General features: G+C 39.7%; 1 protein-coding gene across 3 annotated transcripts; it reads right to left on the reverse strand.

Moving 5' to 3' along the window:
- Window positions 1–50: 50 nt before the first annotated feature.
- On the reverse strand, window positions 51–26,797 carry LOC306887039 (neurotrophic factor BDNF precursor form; the record flags this gene model as incomplete). 3 transcript variants are annotated; one of them, XM_079444507.1, is made up of 2 exons in its annotated part: window positions 51–1,213; window positions 7,256–7,553. In XM_079444507.1, the coding sequence occupies one exon, from the start codon at window positions 1,190–1,192 to the stop codon at window positions 380–382; it is 813 nt and encodes a 270-aa protein (XP_079300633.1). The 3 variants fall into 3 exon arrangements, with proteins under 3 accessions (XP_079300633.1, XP_079300632.1, XP_079300631.1); XM_079444506.1 differs by lacking the exon at window positions 7,256–7,553 and adding an exon at window positions 26,750–26,797 and having other exon boundaries at window positions 380–1,213; XM_079444505.1 differs by lacking the exon at window positions 7,256–7,553 and adding an exon at window positions 13,242–13,346 and having other exon boundaries at window positions 380–1,213.
- Window positions 26,798–27,468: the final 671 nt, after the last annotated feature.

Below are 27,468 nucleotides of genomic sequence, written 5' to 3' on the forward strand. Positions count from 1 at the left end.
TTCTCAATTCACAATTGAAGCAGCATGCAAGTTTTTTTTTCTTTTTTTTTCCTTGAATGTAATTCTTCCTCACCCCCTCCTCTCCTCATCTCTCAAAATCTTGGCAACGTAAAAAACACAATGTCTTGAGGAATGTGATATAGTAATTTGAACTGGGCGCGAATGACTGATCAGATCTTTTTTAATTGTTTACAAGGTCATGAGTATGCTCAATAAATAGATTGTATCACTTACTGTATAAACTTTATCTTTTTTCCATGCAGTCCATAAAATTTTCATCTGACGGAATAATTTACCCTGTTATGTATATACACAAATAGATATTTTTTTTTATTTTATGTATTTTAGAACTCTCAATAAAATCTATACATTTTGTACACTATCTGCCCCTCTTAACGGTCAATGTGCATACACACGAAGTGTCTATCCGTATAAACCGCCAGCCGATCTTCCTTTTGCTATCCATGGTAAGGGCTCGCACGTAAGACTGGGTTGTCCGGCATTGCGAGTTATAGTGCCGCTTGTCTATTCCTCGGCAGCCCTCCTTTGTGTACCCTAAGGGGTTGCATTTGGTCTCGAAAAAGTATTGCTTCAGCTGACCGTTAGTCACAGGGACCTTCTCCAGGACGGTGACCGTCTGGCCCGACATGTCTATGGCCGTCTTTTTGTCCAGAGCAGTCACCCACTGGCTAATACTGTCACAAACGCTGAGCTCCCCTCGCCGTGCGGGGTCCGAGTGCCGCCGCACGCGCATAGACATGTTGGCGGCGTCCAGGTAGTTTTTGTATTCCTCCAAGAGAAAGAGTAATGGCGGCTCCAAAGGCACTTGGTTGCTGATCATCACCCGCGAGGCGTACATGTCAACGTCCTTCGAGTCAGCCATGGCTGCGGGACCGCCCCCTCCTAGGCCCTGGTCGGCCCCGGGCCCCAGTTGCTGCGTCGCCTCTCCTTCCACCTCAAGCAACTCCTCAATCACCTGCTCGAAAGTGTCTGTGAGCGAGGGCAGCCCGCCCCCACTCTGTGGAGTCCCGTGGCCTCGGCTGCCTGAGGTGACGGCAGCGGCGGCGGCGGCAGCAGCGCCCAGGTAGCCCTCGGCCCGGTGGCCCCCCTGCACGCCCGGGATCTCTCTCATGGGCGCAGCTCTCATGCAACTGAAGTATGAAATAACCATAGTAACGAACAGGATGGTCATCACTCTTCTAACCTGTTGGAACTGGAGACAGCAAAAGGAGAAAGACAAAAGGGATGGGGGAGTGAGGAAAGGGGAGGGAGGAAGAGAAAACACAACGTAAAGCAACCATTTACATTCACCATACTGCAATAAACATTAAGTTAAACACCTTTATTAATGGCCATGTGTTATTGTGCCCAATGAAGTGTCGCAAATTGTTTCCGTAATGCACTACAAAGTAAGAAACAAACAAAAGGTGCCAACTTGTTATTTCTTTGCACTTTCTCCATCACCCTGCACACACACCTGCACATTCGTGCCCCCTTCCCCCACCAGCAAATATAGCGGGCTAAATTCAGAGACCCTGGAGTATCATTAAAAGGACACTAGAGAACTGCTCCCTCTCTCCTCCGTCTTTCTCTTCCCCTTCCCTTCCTCCTTCTCGCTCTCCTGTTCCCTTGCCTCCTCTGTTCCCTTAGAGGTGTGTGAACTGCTTGTGTGAGCATCAGACAGAACTGATATAGGTGACAAGTCAAAAAAATTATCATCAAGGTTTTTCATGGGTAATTCAACATTGAATTCACTCGATTTTAAATTTTGATATTTACTGCAATAATACATACTACTAAAATCATAAAATGTTTCTTTTTTAATTTCTAAAATGTTCACAGATGTTACAGATGAACTTTATATACTTCCCAAATGTATAACAACATCTAAACTTCTCTGGAATCAGCTGAGCAGGATTCATTTGGAAGAACAAACCCACACAGTAAGGTGATGATTATCTTTCCCACTAAGAGAGTTAAAAACTGAAGGAGACAGAGAGATAAGGAAAGACACAGTAAGAACGAACTGAAATGGAGTGATTAAAGAAAGATACACAGGGAAGGAGAGATGCAGAAAGACCCCAGTCATTCATTCACTCATTCATACCTACACACAAACTGCTAAATTCTAATCAATTACATTTTTCCAGATTATGAAAACAATGCAACTAAATGAAAATTCCAGGAAACCGTGAACCTATTTGATTCCTCCTCTCTCCCTTCCCCTCTGAAGCTTTCTCTTACCTCTCTGAAGTCCCTCTATGAGTCACTGCGATTCATTGCATCCAGCGACATCCCAGCGCATACGAACAGACATGCATCCACAACAACAAAAAATACCCATTACTCTCACTTTTCTAAGGAGAAGGAGAAGGGGAGAGGTAGGGGTGGGAAAAGGGGGGCGGAGGGGGGAGTGCATTTAAAAATATCCAGCACCGCAGCAAGGCTTCGCCAGTTCTCTGTGTGCTGTCCTCCCGATGCCCCACGCAGCCTCAGGAAGAGGCAGAGGGAGGATCCGCTCCCAGAGCAGAAGGCAGCACGGGCCGGTAGGAGAGAAGGAGGGACACACCCCGTCTAAAAGGCATTTGTTTCATTCTTAATTGGTGTCTGGGGCCACGGCTGCGATTTGCTAGCGCAGCAATGACTGCCATGGAGATGTGCTTTTCTATAAATAGGCCGGTTGGGAGTCCCACAGTCTCGATTCAGAATATCACAGCCCTCTACTTAATGAGCTCAAAGTCCCCTCGCAGTCCACGAGGGGTGTGTGTGTGAGAGAGCGTGTGAGTGCCAACGTGTGCGTGTGTGTGTGTTTGGCTAGGGAGATGAGGTGGGAGCATCTTTAATCTCACCTCTCAAATGGTCAAAAACAAGCATGGAAAAACCCAGAGCCGAGGATACAGCTGTGGAGAACAGATCAATCTTAATCAAATCAGGCAGCGCGCAAAATGTGTGTACAAGCTGCTTCTGCAGGCATGAAAAGATACTTCAGTCTGTCAGCTTTCCCCGTAATGGAAAAAGCTTCTTACATTGTCAGCAATTACCTCTGCTGAATATAGCGAGGAATTTAAAGTGCCTGCCTGAGTATTATTCAATGATTATGTCTTATTTCATTCCTCCAGATGTGTCGTGCTTGTGAGGAATAGTGGATTATTGGCAGCATTCGTGCTCTAAAGACAAACTTAATGCGGGTTTATGCACACACAGAGCAGCACAGCCCAGTAACGCCCCATTTTCAGGATGATCCCAATTAGCAAACATCTGTCGTCTCCCTAATGAGAGAAGTATTTATATATATTGCAGAGGCTTCTGAATGAAATACCAGCATCAGTCATGCTGACACCCAAATCCCTTCTGTTGCCCTAACTGTCAGCAGGTGGAGTACCAATGCCATCTCTCATCCAAATCCTACTGGTAATACATAACCTTAAATATATTACAGAGCTACACGGCTTTGAGGTGTCATGTAAAAGGGCGAAGGCTATTGTTATTGTTGAATACTGAACTTTAGCGCACAGCGCTGACTAAAATGTATCTTTCTCTCCTAATTAGACTAGAGCACCGGTGTGTAGTTGTGTGGCAGGGGGTGGAGGCCAAGAGCACAACAACCCTGATGACGTCTCTATCTGATCTCAAAGGGGGATGAGAGGAAAAGGGCGGTGGGGCTAGAAGGAGTGGTGCTAGGGCAGTGCCACTCATCAGCTCGCAATTGCTTTCCATTTTCCTCTGGGGTCCCTTTTCACCAGGAACAACAAATTATTTTATTTCTAACTCTGCTATTTCCTGTTTCCATCAAGAGAATCAATATGGATTATGCTCTCAATCAACTTCCTGTTAAACGTTAATCTAGACGATGAATCACTTTATTGCTCTGGGACTGAGTTGGCAATAACTGAGACCTTCTGTCTCATTCAAAGCAGCGAGGGAAGACAAGATTACCTTGACGGACATGTTTGTTCTGCTTTTAATATGCGTGCGTTTGAGCTGCGCATGTTAATGCGATATCAATATCCTGTCATCGTACGGTATGATGTGCAAACATGAGCTATGTTTGTGTACACAGGCAGTACAGGTGTTTTTGATGGGTCACAGAACTTGAGTGGCAATGCGGTTGTTGCCGCCACAAAAAAGAATCCAGTCACGCATTCAGGTGTGTTTAAATGTCCAAAATAAAAAAGATGACTTTCACGGTTGATGCCGAAATAATCAGTTCAACTGTTAGGTAAACAAAGCTGCTAATTCATGCTTTTTGTGTCCCTTTTGTTAGGCCTTTGAAGCCAGATTAATTCTGAGGCATTGAATATACAACAAACCAGGTTTCCATCAATCAAACCACTCACATGACAAACCATCCAGCCTTCAATGATCTTTCAAACTCTCTATCTACAAAGTAAGGTACAGAACGCTTGATGAAATACTTCATCCACACAGCTGTATTTGACCCATATGGTCGGGGCTAGGCAGGAGCACGTTCAAACGCCTTTCACTGTAAAACACGATTGTACTTTAATTGGGTATGAGTGGCAGCTCTATGGTTTTGGCAAAAAGACCACATGCACCTGCTCAATTGTTTGGAAAGGGGCAGGTAGGACAGGATAGATTGGTCTGCATGATCTTGATTCCCCCATAACTGTATTTGCTTAAATCTCCATGCCATAGAAGGATTAAGAAACAAAACCACTCATGACAGATGGATAAGACTTTTCCAACTTAAAAGAATTGTGGTAACAGACACTTTCAGATGGTAGTCTTGGCACTATAAAGAAAAAATGAAAAAGGTATTCACTCCTTAAGGACAAAGATATTTAACAATGCATGATTAAATATTTGAAAAGAACAACAAAAGCTGAGGAAAATGCTTGTAGTCTGAGAAAAGATTTTAGATTGCTTTGGTGTTCTTGTCTCAATGACAAGAACACTGTAGCGTGCATCATCTAAGCTCACACAGGTGTCTCAGCTGTTAATTATTATTCTGACTTTGAGAACACATTCAAATGTGGAATCCATAATAGTTACAATCTGGCATTAGTGGTAACACAACAAGAGACAACTGCAAAATAACACTCTCTATTCACCTGTGGTGAAATCTATGCTTTCAAATGCAAGGTTTTTCAAGAGGTTGAGTCGGTGCTTGTTAAAGAAGTTCAAGACCTCCGTCTTGTCTAACCCAAACTGTATAATTAATGTTAAAGATGCAATGTACAAAAGCAACACCCATAACGCTCGATTAAGCTCTAGTTAAAGCAAAAATCTATGATATCTTTAACGAAACTACACATTTTGAGAAAGATAAATTGATGCAAAATCTCAAAATTACAGCAATCTGTATCAGTATACAATAATATCAGTATACTGCTGAAAATAAAACAAAAATCTATAATCTATAAAAATCTAACACTAGTTTACTAGAAGAGACACTAAAACTGCCTAAGACATGCTGTGGTTCACATTGATGGGGGTGTTACACCTTATTTAAAGTTATTTTCCCAATATGGGTTTCGATAGGGTTTTAGAAAAACCATTAATAAAAGTACGATTCTAAATTAATCGGATCGTGCATTTTCAAAATAAAGGACTGAACAGATGAGGTAACCATAACAACAGTATGCTGCGCATGCGCAGTATGATCAGTAACGGGCGGTCTCTCTTCATTACAGGTAACAATCACATTATAATAAACGCTTTTTATAAAGTCTTAGATAATTGACGTTTGGCGAACTAGCAGTAACTCCACAGATTAGGCTACATCAAGAAAAGTCTCCTTACAACAACCATAAACAGAGCGGTTTAAATATCCTTTAAAATAGACGACACGACTGTAAGTCACTGTAGAAGTCGCTCACTTGTTGGCGAATACAAATGTGTCTCTATTGCTGAAAGCCAGAAGACAAAGACAAATTAAACATTAGTGCTGTAATAATTTATATATAAGTTTAGTCTTTTCTCGTAACAGGAGAAAGGGCAACGCATTGGCGAACTGGATCCGCGAGGAAAATATCATCTAAGATTTGCCACTCTATATGTTAGTAGAGATTGAGTTTTTTAGTTTTGTTTTGTTTTCCAGGAACTTTCCAAGGAATTTGAAACATCCTGCGGGTACCATCTATCAAGAAACTTCTCAAGCCGCGATGGTGCGCGAATATGCCATTACTGCGAGTATGAACTTAATGCCATATTAGATTTTCTAAACTTGGAAAGAGGTGTCTGAGACACACGATTGTTTTAAACCAGCGGAATCCACACAATCCATCCTCTTTACTCGTTAACAGGCTTTACAACACTTCTGCACTAGATGGCGCGTTCGTCTGCATAAAGCGCAATTGAAGTAAAGGCAAGCAGAAAAGCATAGACCATTAGAAACATCTTTCTGACACATAAACCTACGTTTACACAGAGAGAACGCAGATTAATAAGAATCAATAGCTTGTTTTCTTTGCTGCATCAAGCTTTTCCTCCAAAACAACTTTAATCTTCAATATATATATACACACACACACATACACACACACACAATATAATAATAATATTGACATGCTGGTCACTAAACAGCATTGTAAACAACAGTGCGCATTAGGCTAATACAAAGCCAATTACGATTTTGAGAAAATAAACTAGTAGTATGATTTAGTTCAAGCCGTTTGCTCGCTTTTTATCCAAAAGCAGCCCAGAGCTATAATTTATTTGTTAGTTTCTAATTGAAAAACTTCGCTTTGGGAGTTAATCTGTTCCAGGGCAAGGCTAGGACACGGTAAACCTAAACGATGATCTCAAGTTTCATGTTCTTCAAGTCTCAGTCAATTCACGAAACGCATTTATTCTCTGAACGATAGTTTTCGCTTAAACTGAATAAGCAGTCTGTCCATACGAGTAAATATACTGTTATATGCCGTTTGATAATACTTTTTACTCCGTTAACGAGTAAACATTATATATGAATAAAATATCCACGTCCTTATTATGCCCGAGTGCAGCAAATATCACCAAACTAACTGTTAAACAACTTAACACATAAAAGCGGCAAGGATAAACAGCTAATAGCTCTGGAAAATAAACCAAAACAACTTTTTGGTTCTACTGACCCCTATCAGAAATTCAATCAACATAATATCGCCGTATCTTATTAATGAACGCGAGGATAGCGTTTCATGTTGCCGCTGCATGATCCAACACTTGATTACTTTCTTAACTCCGCTTCTCAATTCAGACGCAGTCAATACAAAACCTGCTGTAATCACTCTATTCCGAGCAAAAAACCTACCTTTACTGTCCAGTCGTAAAGGAGACCATTCAGCAGGACAGTGTCATCTGGGATGTTTTGGATAAGCCCTCCGCGTAACTATTTTGCGATATTCGCCCGCTCTTCACCAAGCAGCAGCTGCAAGTTGTGTCTTCAGCTTTTGAGCAGATAGATTAAATTATTGATGGTGGAAATTGCATGGTTGAGGTAATGGACTCCCATGACTGAGCGGATCCTTTGGAGTTGGGTTGAAGCAGTTGGATGGCATGGTGAGCGCTGGCTGTGTAGTGCGCATTGAGAGAGCTCTCCAGCTTGAAATGAAGGCTTCATTCCTCGCGACAACAGTAACTACTGCGTGACGTTGCAACATGTGACTCCAGCGCGAGCGCGACCGAGCGCCAACAGAACCGAGTGAGACGCTTATTCCTAACGAAAAACCGGAAAGTATGTTATAATGGCGTTTACCGAGAGCAACATATGAGAGAAACCCTTTTAATTCCTGGTTGTGTTGAGCCTGAGTCTGGGCTATTCTTCGTTTCTTAAGTCATCGCATCTTCTCTTGAATGCTCCTTCAACTTATTACTATTGAGTCGGTGTATGGCAAGCCGTTTTGACGTTTATTCCTTCTCAGGATATGAATTCTTGATATCAACAATTCAGTTTTTACTAGTTAAAATGCTAATTGTTGATGTCAACAGTTAAATTGTTGATATCTGTAATTGTATTTTCACTAGTTAAATGCCACCATAGGCTGCCATTCAAAATCAATTGTTGATATCAAGAATTAATTTCTTACTAGTTGAAATTCCAATTTCACATATCAGAAATACAATTCTTACTAGTAAAAATGTATATTTTTGATATCAAAACTAAATTGTTGATATCAAGAATTAAATTGTTGATATCAGAAATTAGCCTCCCAATTGTTGATATCAGAAATACATTTTCAGATATCAGAAATTAACATTGTCACTAGTGACAATTAAATTGTTGATATCAAGAATTAAATTGTTCATATCAACTATTTAATTGTTGATATCAAGAATTAACATTGTTACTAGTGGAAATACAATTGCTGATATCAAAATATCGTTGCAAAGCAGCTCTACAGGAAATTAAGTTTCCACAATATATTTATATATTGCAGAACCTTAATATATTTAACTTATGGCAAAATTTGGTAATTCTGTATGTTGTCTGAGCATTGGCATCTTCTGAGGTCCTCTGAGGGGTTGGCATCATCTTTTAGAAATACTAGTGGAAATCTAATTCCTGATATCAAGAATTAACATTTTAACTAGTAAAAACTGAATTGTTGATATCAAGAATTCATATCCTGAGAAGGAACAAAAGTCAAAACGGCTTGCCACAGTCAGTGTGGGCTTCGTGTTTAATAATGAAGGTATATATAAAATATGATTCCTTGTTTACCAAAGGGAATCACTTAAGCTAATGCGAACTAATTTTTGTTGACTATTTGTATTTAGACATGAGAAATTATATCTACACGTGAACACCAGAAATCTAGTTTGTACAACCGGTAAAATAATAATTGATTGTTTTAAGTTATTACATTCGCAGTTCTCCATTCAAAAGATAATTTATGGTTTTAAGTTATTGCATTTGCCATCTAAATCTTCATAGTTCATTCCACTTTAAATTGGTTGGCTTTGCTGCCAGTGCCCCCAAATGCTGCAACAGCTTCCTAATGGACAGCTGTTAGGTTAATATGAAACACCTTTTTGTGACAAGACTATAGATCATCTGCTGAAATTGATATTTGCAATTGTGACTCCACAAAGGTAGCTTCAAAGTAAAGAGCTCACTCCTTGCCCCACCACATCAAGGACCTATTATTCCCTGGCCCTCTCTGTATGTGATATTTTAAACTATTGTCAGCTCGAGACCCTCTGTCTGCCAAAGGAGCTTATGTGCCAGATGTTGGTTCATTGCTTTTAATACTATTCATTGTTCTTCCAGTGTCAGTTATATTCCTCAAATAATGAGAGCGGTTTGTTTGATATTTGTAACGTAAATGATCAGAGATGTTCAAACTAATAGGGCGGTGATATAATTTTGCTATTCAACTGCAGATTTACTGTTTATTCTATGCAGTATTTCACATGACCTTCCAGGAGGAGTTTAGGAGAACTACTCCTTGTTCTTTCACCCCATGCTATACACCACATCATTAGCCCCATACTTTCACCAGGACTCTAAAGCTCCAAGTGCTTTTGGATCTCGTCCAATGCAAGATTTATATTGATGAGTTTGGTGTATAGTGATAATGATTATTCTCTGCATAAGGTAATGAGGTGGAGCGGTTTCAAACCTAGCTGTTCCCAGCATGGGAGTGGATGCTAACACCTGGCTCCCCATCTCTTTATTTCTTTCCATCTCCATCTTTCTGTTTCTTACTCTCCTTCTCATCTTCTACCTTTTTGCACTACTTAACTTGCATACTTTCATGAATATACTTTCACCTTCACTCGTTTTGACATACTTATGCTTACAGCCCCTTCCTCTCTCCTATAGGGGCAAGCCAAGTTGAATATAACTCATCCCATAGGTTCACAGGAGGAGAGGGCAAACCCTGGATGACAAAGAGTTGCATCAGCAATTACTGAGCGACATGACTCCAAGAGAGGTAAAATGCTCGCACACGCACACACACACACACACACACACACACTCATGTACACTCTCACACTGCGCATTAAGGCTGTTCCAGCTAGGTAATCCATAAATAAATCACTCTTCTTCTCATTAGGAGCACAAAAACAACATGGATCTCATTCAGAACTGCACATACAGCACAAAGTTGACACCAGCACCACAGACAGAACTAATATAACCACAAAGTGGACATATGGACTAATGAGAATACAGCAAGAGATGAACTGTGGAAAGACCTTGACTTTCTTTTGCTGCAACTTTGTGGAAACTTTAGGGACAAAATGTACAGTATGGACATTAGAGCTGTAACATTTGCTGAAACTTGACCATCAGGATTGGCGTGTTCAAAGTGATGAATGTTGAGAGAGTCGGAGCGGCGTCAGAAGCGATGGCCGTGTCTCTATCCAATAGGTCGGGTCGCTAATGACGTCACCTCAGCTTTCTCAAAAACTCGCCATCTGTTGTCTTGTGTTCTGTCTTGACCCATTGTAGCATATTCCATCCTGGAGCTGACAGAACAGGTCTTCCACACTATGGCAAAATAGGATTTTGAAGTTGCCTTGTGACACTTAATGAAGCATCTCTCCGAACATGTTGGAGGAGATCTGTGTCCTGTACAAACCTGAAATGGTGAAATACTTTCTGCTACTTCAGGGCAAGATAACAAAACTTTTAGAGTGTCAAAACTAGCTGTAAAAACAGAGGTGATGGCTTCTTGAGAAAAAAATTGCTTTGTGCCACTGCTAGAAAACTAGAAAATGAGAAAACTAGACCAGTTCATAGTGTGACAGGCCAATAAAGTCAGTTTACAACATTTATCAAACACATCACAGTACTGTCACAGAGCACAGGGAAGTGAACAATGTCATTTCTGACAATCAGTGCTGCAATGAAAAACAAGTGGAAAAATGTTCCTCACACCAAGAAAGGTGAGGAACATTTTAGAGGAACCCATTCTTTGCTGCAACCCCCCCCCCCCCCCCCAAACCCCCCCCAACCCTATTTTTAAGAGTGTATCTGAGTCTTCACAAACATCTCCCACACAAGCCAGCCGTAAACAAAAATATGAAATGACGAAACATAAATCATGCAGAGTATACTTTAAAAAAACTCAGTCAACGCTTTTTAGTCTGTAATGTGGAGCGTATGTTTGAGTATGAACACTCGCTCAAGTGTCCCATCTTTCCATTTTGTCATTGCATTGAAATGAGTGAGTCACTTAGTGGAACTTAAGTTTGCCCATTCCTGGGTGTCTGTCTCTGTTTTTTCGGCTCCCTGTCTTTAGGGAAGGGAGTCTGGGCAGTGCTTGGTGTGACTCACATCACCGTCTCATCTGAGACCCACTCTGTACACTGAAGAATTGCGCAGTGCTCATCTCTCCAATAGCAAGATGCAACAGGTTCCTGTTATCAGTAAAGGGCAGACGGTGGTCAACAGTGGCCAGTTGTGTAAAATAAAGATCTCAAAGTCTTGACTTATAGCAGCTACATTATAGGACTACACACTTAGATATCCACTTTAGCACATAGACACAATGAGCTATACAATCCACGCAAGTGTAATCTATCCCTTGCAGCATACACCAGCTACACTGGTAATGTATCCGTGGGGTATAAGCCCTCTGCTGCACTTTATCCCTTTGTACACACATCCTCTGGTAATCTAGCCTTTTGCTTGCCCAACAAACCCTTATGTGTCAAGGGTGAGTATATTTACATAATTAGGTAGACAGTTCTTGTTATGCACTGTTGTAGCTTGTCTTTTGTGGTTACTATAGTTTGTATATTAATTTCAAATATGTACATCTTAATATACTGTGGACTTGCATGTGATGAATGCATGTGAGAAGAAACGCTATAAACAAATAGTACACTTCAGATTTGAAATAGCACTACAAGTGATCTGACTGACGACTGTAAGCTCATAATTGCATTGATTTACTTATTCATTGTTACAAACGAAGATGAGAAATTAAGAACTCAAGTGTCCACGAAGAATGAAAATCACTGTTCTACAAAGCAGTCGGAAAGAAACTGCAGTCTAAATGACCTCTAAGAAATGTTAAACATTCAAATGTGGAAAACAAAAGTTTGCTTTGTTCAACAACCTTGTTACAACCGTTAGAAATAACTTTAAGCAAGTCTATCAAAGTCATGCTCAAACACAACCCGGATGACATTCTTAACCAACATCCACAAAGGCAAATTGCAAACATATTAGAGAAGTTCTGCATATACATACCCAAGGATTGACGTTGGCAAATAGTTAGAGGATTCCTTGGCAGAGCCTTAGTTGCCAGGCACGAGCACTAATGCTGCTCTGTAGATATTCACATACAGAGAGGCAAGTGCCACTCCATTTTATATCAAGTGAGTAAAGCACACAGGTGGGTGGCAAACAAGTAGCAAAGCTCATCATACAGATCCTATCAAACTGTTCGAATTAGGATGCAGATATATGCTGGAGGTCAGTAATATATATCCCATTCACAGACACACAAACACCCCTGTTTACGCAAACATTAAATGCAAACACAATGGGGTCACGCACCCTAAACAGCAAAGTTCTTTTCAGAAGTCTAACAGAAAAAAACAGACATATCCAGCGTCGTTTACAAGCAGGTTATGGAGGAATTACACCATAAAGTGGAGATATCACACGACCTCTTGCAGAACGAGCGCTTTGCGCTAGAGCACCGCAAGTCACGCTCCTGCTTGAGCGCGCGCCCAATTCCTCAAACCTCTTGTGGTTTTCTTGCGCACAATATCCCGCGATCGGAGATGTTAATTGACTTAATGTCTTTAGACTTGTCCAAATAGTAGTCTATCATAAACACTAAAAGCGTCGGAAGTATCATTCAAATAATTTTGGCACCAGGAAATTAGCCTTTATTAAAATTGTGATTCATCTCGGTATGATGATTGGCATTTTTATAGTTATTAATATTGTTGTTCACGAAATTGAGAGACTATTGCCTGTGCGCAAAATAGAATATTTTAAGCGGGGGTAAATAAAAAAACGGACCTTTTCCTTTTTCGCAATTGTGACGAGCACAGGCTTTTATTTCCCAAAGGAACTCTGCATATTCAGTAGGCCTATAATAAATTCCTCTCGCGAGTGAAACAGGGCGCAATAAATCGGTACATCTCTATAAAGTTAATTAAGAAAGCCGCTCTCCGTAAACAAAACTATTTTCATATTTAGTTCATATAGCCTAAATATCCCCTTATCATCCGCCGCGGTCAGTCAAACAAGGATGTTGGAAACGCGGATTAAACTGTAAAAATATAATGCCACAATAGCATTATGCGATGTCTGAATTGAAACCTACCAAGCTCAGATTTGTTATTGAAGCCCACCCTTAACTCTGCAGCGATCAGAGAGCGGAGGGAGGGGGGCGGAGAGGGAGATTCTCAGCTAGATAACACAACCCCATTTATGGACTGATCCGATGACGTACATTGCAGAAAGTTCTATAAAAAACCTTCCGTACATACAAAGTGTGTCGTGCCATCCCCCAGCACCCCCCCACCCTCCCCGCATCCGCCTCCAGCCCCCTCCCCCCGCATGCCCACACCCACACCACCAACCCATATCTCTATCCCTCTCCTTCTTATGAACTAAAATTATATTATATATACGTTTATGTTTAAAGATTAAAAAAAAATGCATTCAGTAAATGAAAACATTACTCTGAGCCGTTAGGGGTGTAATAACATCACACACAAATAATCGTTTAATAATAACATTTCGATCTGGACAAAACTAAAAATATTTTTATATTTCATATATTGATGCATAGGTATTTAGGCATTCACCACTGGATTATTGGTAAGCAAAAACAAGCATTATTTCGTTGAAAAACACAGAGCTGAAATTATGCATGAAATATTTGCTCATAAAAACGGCGCTCGTGACCGCATTGTTGCATGTCAACAATAATGTGCATTACATTTGCCCGAAAATGACAAAAGCATTACGAAGATTACAATGGCAAAACGGCAATAATGAAATCTAGTTATAGCTAAAACCAGCTGCTATTATTTTCGGATTTGTCCAAAACAACATTATGCTGCTGTCCCACTTGATTTATGTCACTTTAAAGTCAGATGTTCGATACATTGTTTTTGTAGCGACAGAGAGTTTCTCGACAACATGTTTCGTACGATTATAATAAGGGAAAAAAATGTTTAATAGAGAAATTACCGATTTAGCAGTGCTGAAAGAAGCTAACGCTGCCGGACAAAGAGAAACAGTCATAAGGATCATTTAAAAGCAGCTAAATGACACACTGAATGTCTTCCGCCTGATAGACTCTTGATTAACGCAGTGCTGAGGCGCCCGTGGGCTTTCATGTCTGTCTGTTTGTCATTCAATCGCTTCACCCTTTAACCAGATTCTTGGATACAAAGAAAAAAAGGCGACCGTAGCCAATATCCTCCGCTCATCCCTCTCAGCAACTGAGACGAATTCCTAAACTTAGTCGGCATAAAAGTCAGAAAATCATCAGCGAAAGGCTCCTTTAAAACGCTGACTGTCCTAATTTCGCCTCTGTCTTGCACAGCTTTTCTTCAGCTTTCTCCACAATACGCGTGACACCCTCTCAGCCATTTCCTTATCAGGCAATCTTATCGGTGGCTCCATCTAACCCAGTCTGAACAAAATCTGACCACGCCTATCCAAATTCTTATTCACTTTAACTGGAAATATATATATGAACACACAAACACACACACACACACACACACAGTTTTGACCATCGGGCTATTTTTGGCGAGGCAATTCAAAATACTTTAACATGATATGTTATCTGTGGCGAAAGCTTTTAGCTCTAAGTGGTTTCCCAACTGTTCGGCGTGTGCACAGACAGACCTGTGCGCTGGGGAGCGAGATGAGCAGGTGATGCTGGAGGAGAGGAGTGGAAATCTCGGGATGAATGAAACGGAGAAGCGGTCCGTAGTAAAAACACTAGCAATATGTCCACGATGACGAAGTGCGGAGATGCTACAGACGCGATTACATTGATAGGGATGGTTGCACCACTTTAGGATCGATTCAACGAATAAATTATCCCTCAATGCTAACGAAAACAACATTTAGCTGATAAGAAAGGATGATGAGAATGACAGCTACATACATAGATAGATAGATAGATAGATAGATAGATAGATAGATAGATAGATAGATAGATAGACAGATAGACAGATAGATAGATCAGGATATTTTCGTTTTCAGCAAGACAGTAAGTAGGAGGTAGCTCGTGCTGAGTCGTATATTTATTAAAGACAAGCCCCATTATTTAGCAAGCAAAGAAAAGCGTGTGCTGGACAATTGCGCATTTAAGACAAGAATTCCGCAAGCATTTGATTATGATGAGGACGGAAAGTCAGCTGTTTAGGCACTTCAATGCACTATTTACTTACATTTTTTGTTCTGCTCTATAAATAACACGCTAAATAACCGCTAAATATGAACGTCTCTATAGGGGTGAACTGTGAGATATAGAAATTAATGCATTATTCCTTTTCAATGAATTCGTGACAGAACTGTGGTAGTTAATTGAAACAACTTTGTCACCGTTTGGTTTTCTGCTCTAGTCATAGTGTAAAACCATACGAGTAGAGGAAAAATGTAAAAGGATAACGCAAGTTTAACATTTCCCTCATGACTCAGTGCCTTCTCTCTACCATCTCTACCCAAAGCTATTCCTCAAAGCGCAACATTTTCTCTATCCGTAACCACCAATCAAAGTTAAAATGCGTAAAGAGGTGCCATTTCTCTATGTAGAAGTGAAACGTCTGCCCAAGAAGGGCTGCTAGTGAAGTGGAGAATAAAACAAACAGGTCTTACCTTTTTAAGAGCTGACAACCACTATCAGTGGTTAGATCTCCAAGACCAACACTTGCATTTCCCAAAGTTAACGCTGTGCACCAAGTGGAGCTTGCAAAGTACGCGTACACTACAGCAGCTCTACGATTGCAACTTTCACATGCTCTAAGTGGCGACAAAACTCCAAGCGCAAAGTAAGCAGCCCCACTATCGACTGGTTCTTTTCCTCGCGTTTGTTTCTTTGTTTTGTTTTTTCACCGGTCTCCCTCCGAAAGCGAAAAAAGAAGGAAAAAGTGAAACAATTCCCTAGCTTTGGCAAAAGAACTGCAAAACACAAAAGGCGATGTCCACTCACTCCGTGTTAGTCCGCAGCGTTCAACGACTCCGGTGCCTCTGTCCAAAGTGCTGAAATCATAGCACAGCTAAGGTTACTTAGAGGCAAAAATCTATACTTTCGTTAAGTGCCACTTGATATTGCTTTACTCTATTGCTTCCCCACGCCTTGTCACGTGAATATATCCTTGCAAGCCCGTCCTGTTAATATTTGATCACATGTTGGCCGGTTGTTTTCTTAACAAAATAATCACTTATCTGAAAAGTCGCTCATAACCCTCTAAAGAGGAGTCCCCCCAAAAGGCTTGAAAGCCATGTCCCCAAATCACACAGTAATAGCGCCTTGGTGCTCTGCTTTTGTCCTGCAGGGCAGCTGGACATATCTACACATGTTGCTTTTTCACTTACAAGAGAGAGCACTTGTAAAAATGATATTCAGTATAAAGGCTAAAAGCCCAACAGGCATCAAAGCGCAGAATGGCACACAGCGCAACAAAGGCAAAACCCAATTAGAATGTATGTTCTCTATGGCTGTGTATATGCCTGCGTTAGGTGTGCTCAGATTTTTTTTTTAATTCTCTACCTACGAATCACAGAAAACAGCAGCATTACAAAGTTTTACATTCATGTTAGCAAACCTGAACCCTTGTGTAGGTAGCCTTCAGCGTTAGGGTCCATAAGCACTCGTACATGTCGTACATCAAAATCTGTTTTTTTTAATACCAACCCTACAGTGTAAACACAAGCCATGCCTTTTGGAGTAATTATTCCTTTAAGTGTAGTATTTCCGTGCTACTTACCATGTTCCCCTATGCTGTCCTGGAGATAGAAGTGTCTTAATATCCACACACTCCAACAGATGCTGGTAGGTAATGTGTCTTGTTTGAAGTCATCATATGATAACTTCTGCCGTGCTCAGAAGATCGCCCACCACTTGGGTGACTTATGAATCTAATAACCCTTTGCGATATCCGCGTGCTTAAACTCTCTAACACCTTGGTGACTGTGCAGACAGGACAAATAGCAACCAGTCGCGATTTACCCAAAACCCCTATACAGATTTACGCAGTGCCCTCGCTCAGAGAAAAGCCGTTAGTGCTCTTACGTGATTGAAAGACGCGAAGGCGGTCAAGTTTAGGTAGCAACTACAACCCCGAGATGCTGAGTGAAAATGAATGACCATAAGAAAAGTTGCGCATCCAAGACAGCAATGTGCACTTTATTCGCGAGTCTGTGCGTGCATTGCGCGTGATATGTAAACATGACGCGAAGCCGGTACAGTTAAAGACATTTTTCAGTCTAGCTGTGTACCCAGGGATAAGTCAGGTAAGATCACATTTCACAATATTATTTTCTGCCAAGTAGGACCAAGTTCTCGGGAGACTTGTTGCTGCTGCTACAAAGCTGTGCTACAGAAAGCCAAACAGAGGAAAAACATGGTTTTAAGTACCATACTTACATCTGTGCAATACAGATTTGAGCTTCGTTATGTGTGTACTACAGGAAAAGAAAAAAAGCTGAATCCTCGTCAGTCTTGAGGCACGCTGTCAACTTAAACAAATGACAACGTTATTTTCCCGCAACGCCTTTATATTGACATAAGGAATGAAATGGAAGTCACGAAATCCAAGTACGACCGTTGTCTGTTATCAGTAAAATTCCATCAGAGCGCGAACACTCAGACATCTAATTGTTATGCAGTGACGAGGCGCTATGCTTGGATGTGTCCTACAAATGTGCTGGAAAGTAACATGAGTAATAGGTGGTATTTACCCGCATATGAGCCAAGATTCGTTCTTGCAGGAGAGTTGTAAAAGACATGAAACGTTTTTGTATTTATAACTCAGAGCAACAGTATGCTTAGGCAACACAGACACGCACAGTAAACGAGCTGGGAGGAAAGAAAGGGAGAACAAGTTCAAACGCTCAGTGGACAGAGTCCTTTCTCACAGAAACTTCTTTTCTGGTTAGCACTGACAGACACTGTTTCCTCCAAACTCACAAGTCCAAGTTGCTGTTTTGATTCAACAAGTTAATTCATCCATCCATCCATCCATCCATCCATCCATCCATCCATCCATCCATCCATTCCTTTCATTCATCCATATGAAGTCCTGAATTACTGCCAGTAACAATCACAATCTAACTGATTTGCTTGTTAGTCAGTAGTAGAACATGATGATGGAATATACCTGACAATTGATTCCATCATATCGGACTGAAAATGAATGCAAACAGGCTGCTTCTGTGTTGGTCATCTTGGGTTTGCTTTACTTCAATAAAAAGCTGATTACACACAACTGCATCTCTCATCCCTTCCAGTCTTCTTAAGATGTAATGCAACTGGAGACAGCTTTTCTTCAGACCTGGTTTTTAAATGCACTAATGTTTTTTCCATGTCTTTCTAGATTGAATAAGTTATGATGATATAGAAAAATGATTCTTTACTAAATCAGAAACAAAACCCTTACGATACAATACTTTTCTTGTCACATTACATAGCTTATGCAAAATATGACCAGGTTTATTTATTTACTTTTTTTCATTTGAACATTTTTCTGTTACTGAGCTTCCTGCCTCACATTCATTCCTGTGCGACTCGTTTTGCTCTTGCAGGTCTTGGTGCACTGCAGACTAACACGTACTAGTTCTCCATGATCAGATGAGGATCAACAATGCTGTCAGGCTGTCAGAAATTTTTCAAAGAACGAATGGCTCAAGGTTGAAAACACTGTCGCAGATGAGTATAGTTTGTAGAGTATATAGGTATTTTAATCAAAGACCATAGAGTGGCCCATGAAGTGGTTAAAACAGAATAAAATGCAGCCTCATTGTATAAAAAGTGTACCTCATGTGGAGGGGTCAGGGCCAGTATAGAGGACCCCACACTGACGCTCTTCTGAATGTCTCAACACAGCATCCAGAACTTTCCTCAGATAACCCCGTCATCGCTGCCTCTCCTTCCTCAAAACTGCATCCCTTCATAAGTCCAGTCTTCCTTTCCTCTCCTCCGTTCTTTCCACGCTCCCACAGTTTTCACAGGCTATACTGTCACATTATGTAAAATACTTTCTTTTTCTAGTTTTATTTTAATGCAATGTTGTCTTTATGCGGGTCACCTGAGCTCCCTTGTTTGTCATGCCTAATTACATTTGGGCTTCGCTCAGTCTCCAAAATCATTATGAGAACTGAAGTGTATGGCAGCCGAAAGAATTGCACCGTCAGCATTTTTGAGCCCCCTTCTTCACTCCATTTACCGACCACTATTAACAGTGGATGGGTCCGCGGGGAATGCCGTATCATTTCTCTGTTTCAATTTGTGTTCCATAAATATCAGTAATGGGGGTTGCACGTCACAACTTACAGAGTACCTGGCAGCAAAAATAACCCTCGGCAGTGGGTGTGGGCACGTGTCTGTGGAAGGATGCGTCCAGTCTTCTGTAGGACTGAGGGAACATCTATAGTTTCTTCACATAATTTCTCTCTCATCCTCACTCTCTCACAGCTCCTTTCTGGTGCCATGCTCTACTGTTTCAGCTATGAATTCAAATTGGACACAGACAACCATTAGAATGCATAACATTCACATTCAGTGTTCATAAATATACACTGTTTATTTACTACTGGGAACATATAGAAAAATGTGAGAAGAATAATGCCCCCTTCAATCAATCAATCAATCAATCAATCAATCAACCAACCAACCAACCAACCAACCAACCAATCAATCAACCAATCAATCAATCAATCAATCAATCAATCAATCAATCAATCAATCAATCAATCAATCAATCAATCAATCAATCAATCAACCAATCAATCAGTCAGTCAGTCAATCAATCAATATATTATAATATATATACAGTGCCCTCCATAAGTATAGGAAAAGTAAAGACAAAATTGCTCTGTTGGCTGTGGAGTCAAGACATTTACAAATATGATTAAAAGATGAATATGAGACAAAACTACAGAATGTCACATTTTATTATTAGCCGTTTCAACACATACACGTTTTACCAAATAAAAAGAACAGCACTTTTAGAGTTCATCCCACTCATTGATGTGAGCATAAGTATTGGGACAGTTGAACATAAGGCAGATATAAAAGATTAAAAGCTATTATTTAGTTGCAGATCCCTTGTGCACAATCACAGCAGTGAGTCTGTGACCCATAGACATCACCAGACTCTTGGTCTCATCCTTTAAAATACTTTACCCAGCCTTTAATGCAGCCAATTCCAACTGTTGCCTGTTTTGGGAGTTTCTGCCTTTACTCTCCTCTCCAGCTGGAGAAATTCATGTTCAATCAGATTTAAATCTGGAGATTGACTTGGGCAATCTAAGACTTTCCATTTCTTTGCCCTTATAAATTCCTTGACTGAACTGGCAGGGTGTTTTGGGTCATTGTCCTGATGCAATATGAAGCACTTCCCAATGAATCTGGTGGCATTTTCTTGAATCCCATCTTCATCCTGGTTTGTGTGTGTCATCATCGAATGCCAGATTCAGAATACAGAAGTAATGGATATAACTGATACGACACATTCCCTGCTTTTAATATCTGAAGAATTAATGCAACAGCACACAGCTGATCACTTAGAAAGAAATGTGAGGCAACTGTGCCAATACTTATGCTCACATCAGATAGGAGGATGAAACTCTAAAAGTGCTGAACGTCTTAGCTGGAAAAACATCTGTGTGTTGAATCACCCAATAATAAAATGTGACATTCTGTAGTTTTGTCTCATATTCATCTTTTAATCATATTTGTAAATGTCTTGACTCCACAGCCAACAGAGCAATTTTGTCTTTACTTTTCCAATACTTTTGGAGGGCACTGTATATAAATAAAAGTGTGCAACAAAACTGCACACACTGAACTTTTTTGAAGATTTCAGCAGAATTGTAATGCCTGTGATCCACAAAGTACTACATATCCCAGGCGAATCTGACTATGCTCTAAATCTATTGCTTAAAAATTTATTTAAGCCGAAATTGTGAAAAGACTAGGCCTAATATTCTGTTGCCCAGTGATCTTAGATCTGAGATTGCATACTCACTCTGGTATTCTTCACTGGCAAATCCTACCTCAACAATCCTGATGATTTAAATCAGTAAATCATATAGTGGTTTGTGATCAGGAAGTGCCAATGACTGAATCACATGGGGAGGTGGATCTTTATATTATAATGAGTCATCATACAGTGTTAAAACCTATGATGATGTTGAACTTATGATGACTACAACACTGAGTAAAATGTTGAGGAGTGACTGTGATTGACTTTTTCTCATCAGTCAACAGTCTTGTTTTTAGATAAAGTTTGTCATTATGCTTAGTGAACTTTTGAAATTCATGCCTTAGCATTTGGGTATAATTGGCTATTCTATTCTATTCTATTCTATTCTATTCTATTCTATTCTATAAGTCTATCAGAAGAAAGTGTTCATAATTTAAGCAGAACTGAAAAGCAGTGAACAATCAAATCAGCATTTTACTACAATGTCTAAAAAAGATTGACTGATGACAGAGAGAAAAAGTTTGTCAGTATGAAGCAAAGTAAGTGTTCATACTTCACACTTTCATGCTGACCAGAACTGAAAAGCAGTCAATCAATCAAATCAGCATTTTACTACTAACTCTCTAGCATATTTGAGTAATGAACATGGTAGGGTGTTGAGCGCTTTACCTTTGCATTCTGCTTCCTAAATAGATACACTCACTCTGTGGCCATTATAACAGCCTTTGAAGTTGTTGACAAGCTCAGATGTAGCATTACTATAACAGATGCACATAAAGACAATCTTACCATTAATGTAAGTGCACATCAATTAGATAGAAACACACCCACATTTAAAACGTGAGAGATCTAGGCATGAACATATTTGAGAAGAAGTATGTCTGAACGCACATGCAAATATCCACATACACAAGCATACAAATACAAACACATTCATTTGCATACTGTACGTAATAACAGTTAATGTAGGCTACTAGGTTATGGAAGTTAGTGCTTGAATTCATATCATACTAAAATGTTATTTACTTGCACAACATTATCATATGTCGCCTAATAAAGTGGTAAAATTATTTAATAAAATTAACATATTAAAATAATTGAATACATAAAATGGTTTATGTACATTTACGATTTCGGCAGACTTGGTTTTATAACAGTTTTAATAACGTGAAATTAAAATGTGGTTTTAGATATATTTATATATTATATGCATAAGTTATATCAATATTTGATCCAATAATTTAAGGCAAAATATTTTATGACTATAAGATATGTTCCCATAGGCACCCATAGGTCCTGATGAGCAGTTTATTTGACTAGTCTTATTTGCATGCTTTTCAATAGCTGAGGTTTGTAAAGGCCAACAACAGTGAGGTTTTGTCTATTTGCATCGTGGAGTACATGAACATCTAATATTGAGCTGTTCATATAGCAATACGTAACACTGTTTATAGTTTTAGTGGTAAAACTCTTTGCTTAATGGACAAAATAGGACAAACAAAAAATTAGACAATTAATTTGTTGACATCATTAGGTACCAAGACATCAAAGAATGCTGTTCTTTTTATAAGGTCTTAGACATGAAAGCTGCGAGTCTCAAGAGCATATGCGCTTGGACTGTTTATGTTTTTATTCATCTGGTGAGTCAGTGGCCATTTTCGCTGGCCATTTTAGTTAGCATTTGGTCTCTTGTGGTACTATTGGCAGTTGTAAAAAGTTTCTTAATAGAGTTCATTTTTCTAATTAAGACATGACAGTGTGAATGAGATAAATAAAATAAATGACTGCTCATTTGCTGTACTGATAAACTCACCTATAAAACAATAACGATCTGCCATTCATTAAAGGAAAAAGAAAAACAGATTATTTTGATGTCCCTTCAGACCTGTATGATTTTTCTTCTGGAGCACAAAAAAGTAGATTTTGAATAATGTACTGGTTTCTTTTTCTGCATACAACAGATGAAGATGGGAACTTTCAAAAGCAATAAAAGAAGCTACGACATCTGACACAAATCTCTGATTTGTTACTTTGAGTCAAACTGTTGATTCAATTCACAAAATTGATCTAGGTTGCATTTTCCAAAAGAATTGTTAGCCAATTATGGTCGCAAGTTTGTGACCACTTCATAATTGAAATATTTTATGTGCTTTTGCATGCTCCAAGCCCCATTCGATGTAATGGCACAGAAAAGAATAACCAGTACATTATAACTCATATTTGTTTTCTATGGAAGACAGAAAGATGTGCAGGTTTGAAACAACACAAGAAAATAACGTTAAAGCGTTCATTTGGGTGTACGTCCCTTTAAAGCTAAAACAAGTACATGAGGTTACTCCTCACATTAACCACCAAACTATTGTTTTTGTTGAAGTGCAGTCACAACAACGCAATGTATTATAATGCAAATTTCCTGACAGTTTTGTTGCATCATCATTTGCAACTTACCATTAGGAGTGGATATCTTGGTAATGCCATATTAGTCCCATGACTAGGTTTGTTAATTCAGCTTTGTCTTAAGGAACAGGTGCAAACTGAATGTTGCCATTGGGCCTGTAATTCAGTTCTGACACTAAGCAAACGTGTTTGCACTTGTCATGAAGCCACTTGTTTCTGTTACACTGTAAAGCAATTTCCAACATGTCCATCCCCTCACGTTTGGCATGCATACAGTCAAACACGCAGACACAAATACTGCCCTCCCCATAACGCTATAATAACAGACAGCTCGCTAAAGTCTAAAGTATGGTCTAAATTAATTCCATTAACGTGTATAAAGCCGGTAGTTGCTGAAAGGCTAGGAATTGTTAAAGACAATACTAAAAGAGTGGGATTTCTTCCCTGTTTATCTGTTAGGGATATCCTACTCCAAATGCTTCCCTCTATACATCAAAGGGCCGGCACAAATAAAAGCATGCTTGTCGAGGGTGAACAAACTGCCTCCTTTGTGCCACCTCCCAGCCAAACTCAAGTAACACAAAGCAGTTGGATGTAATAAACTGCAAAAAGAAGCCCGGCACTATTTAGATGACATGCTTTGCTTTGGTGCTTGGCTGCCTACCTTTGTCTGCCTCTAGCTGGGACCGACATATAATATTACTGCATCGAAATCCTCTTTGACTCCAGGGTCCGATTACAGCCCCCTGTACTTCTCTCCAGTTCTTTTCTTCCTTTAAACTAAGCAAAGTTGATAGCTGTCTGATAAAACAGATACTGTTAACACTTTAGCTTTAAGCCTGCGGCTGTATAGTAGGGATTGGTCTGACAGATTGAGGATGTTTTCGAATACAATGAACATGATTTATGTCAGTCGTTTGAAATGGATTAGAATAATGTGTGTTTAACCCAAGTATATAAAGAATGCTTGGGCATGATGAGTGAAACGATAAGGCAGATACAGTATTTACTGTCCTCATTCATCAGTTTGGATGCAGAGTTGTTGTTTTGCACTTAAGACATTTGGAACAATACAGAAGCATTTTTAGGTCAAAACAACCAAATTAATAATGCAAAACCTTACACTTTATTCAAAAAATCCAGACCCCAATGATAATCTTCATGTAGCCTCCTTATAGCTCAAACTGGCATTAATGGGTTCGATTTCCAGGAAAGCAAGTACTGATAATCTGTTTACCTTGAATTCAATGTATGACACTTTGGATAAAAGCATCTGCCAAATGTATAAATGTAAAATAAAATCATCATAGCAAATAGTCATTGTATGGATGAAACACTTGTATTTACATTTTTGAGCGAATGACGACTTAATAATACGGTTCATTTGTTAACATGAATTAACAATTACCAATACTTCTGCAGCACATATTAAACTTAGTTAATATTAATTAGTAAATTAAAGTAGCATCTCTTAACATTAGTTAATGCACCGTAAACTAACATGAACATGAGGATTAGCAAAGGTTAATAAATACTGTGAAAATATTGAGACCTTATTGTAAATATATTATTAATTATTATATTATTTCTACAGGAGACAGGTTTGGATTGATGACATGATGGTGATTAAACAGTGACAGAATATATAGAATTTAAAATTAGAATTACTAAAAAATTTTTTTTTTCAATGAATTTACAACATGAACGTACCATCACACTATCGGAGGCTTCATGTATGGCAGGTCTAATCAGCTAGAAGAGCAGCACAAGTCTCTCATTAGCTCTTCATCTCACTCCCCATGGGTAAAAAAGCAGCCTTTCAATGGAAATGTTCAAAGCGAAGCTTGATTCGGAAGGACATCGAGGGGAAGAACTGCAGGGCTCGGGGCCCTGCGGGGTAACGGAGCTCTTTGGCCGCATACACCTCATAAGGATACCTGGGCTCATACTGGATTTCGCTGTGTTTGTGAGGAGAGAATAAAACAGCCTTAAAATGATGTTATGACTCATCCCCAGGGTCATTTGCTCTCGCTGCAAATGAGAGTGGGTGTCTCACTAACTTGCAGATATAAACTGGATATTGTTTTCATTATTCTACAGCTATATTTGGTAAAGGAGAAGAGAGCGAGTGAAAGAAAAGCAGCAGAGAGAGACAAAAGAAAACCTATAAGAACATTTGCATCAAGACGCTCCCTCTCAGTTTCCTCCTTCCCTCCTCGCCAGATAATGTTTATCGTCAAACCTTCGCAAATGTCAGCTTGTCGTGACGGGATGGACATTTGCCCTTGGATTCTGACGCCAAGGGTTACCTAATCAACACCGGTCCTTTGTGACTCAGTCAACTGGATTTCACGAAAAAAAGGACTGAAAACGAATGACCCCTATAGGTGAGAACACCACAACAAAACATCAAATCCACGGAGAGGACGTCTGTGCTAATAATCAAATCCGGTGTCCACATTACGTACCATTTTTCATTTCACTGTCAAACTTCAGGACATTTTCACCCTCAGGATAAGGCTGTAGCCATGGTTTGATGTGGACGCCATGGCAACACAATAGGCGGTCTTTAGGTGTCCTCACAATAAGAGCGAGGTCGTCAGGGACTGACTCATCAGCACCAATGCTCCATACATTCACCCTATTTATTGACCGACGGAAGGGTTAAGTAAGGGATGAAGTTCGACAACAATGTCATTTGGAGGGAAATTGAGTACATGGGAGTGTGGCAGAAAGAAATGATAAAAATAAGCATAGAAGATGATACCTCATTTTGTTTCATCACTTCGCATTTCTGCCTGTGGTTTACTACAAAGATTCTCCTCCAAAGCCTCTGAACATTAGAAGCACCCACACCGCATGCAACCATTACTACACACGCTGTCTTTACCCTTCAGATGATCCATACTCTGAATACAATCACCTGCTGTCATGCAATGGGATATTGTGGTGTTCCTGTAGTTTGGTTTGAATATATTTGAATGGAAGCTGCATTGTTTTCACTTGGCGCTTGGCCTCTTGTTGCCCTCTGACGTAATAACACACCTTTTGTTTGCAAGGTTTGGATTCAAACAATGTGCCAAGCGTTCAGAACAAGAACATTCTCGTTATTCTCCATCTGTAACTACCGCTCATCCAAATAAATACTTCCGTTTGGACAATCTTATCTGGATGTCTTTTCGCTTTACTGTTTGGTCGTGTTTCTGTGGGAACACCAAAGGAAGTAATATTGCATCAGAATGCTGATTCCCCTCAGGCTTACCTTAATGCTGTGGTGCGCTGCTAGGTAGCATCGGACCGGTGGTCCCATTTGACTAGGTCTGATTTCGGAAAACGCGCCAGATCCGCGGATTCTCTCCCTGCTCCAGAAATTTTGATATTCGTCTGAGTGGCGGAGCTTGCAGGGAGCATTAGGGAGCGGGTCGATCTCCCACGTACCCTGCTTTACATTTCAAATCTTAGCTTATCCAAGGATTTCCATACCATCTATTTGAATATTTTCCACTCTGAAAGCTGGGAATTAGTGTGCTGAAACACTCCTGTTTCATAATCCTTCATATGACGGTCGCAAACTTTGTGATAATAGATGCCCCTCATCCTTGCAAGAAAGAAAAACACAAATGAGATATTAATGTCTCAATTGTTTCTCCTAGAGAGCAATCAGAATAAACAGAGGATAAACAGAGACTGGATCTTCAAAAGAAAAAAAAAAGATCTCAACAAAGTGATGAAATTCTGCAAGATTTAAATTCTAATTTTTCTTATCAAATGTGTCCATGAATAAACTATGTGGGCTGTTATGCACAATTTTGTAAAAATGAATATTTTTTCTTTTTGAATGCCAACAACTGCCTCTGTTTTTATTTAAAATTGAAGGGATTTTAGGAGAAATGTTTCATAATTAAAGCATAACTAAGAACTCCATGAAATCTTCTGAGTTATTAAAGAACAACTTTGAGAAGTTAAATTCTCATCCATTTA

Source organism: Barbus barbus (assembly GCF_936440315.1).
Source record: "Barbus barbus genome assembly, chromosome: 2".
NCBI lineage: Eukaryota > Metazoa > Chordata > Actinopteri > Cypriniformes > Cyprinidae > Barbus > Barbus barbus.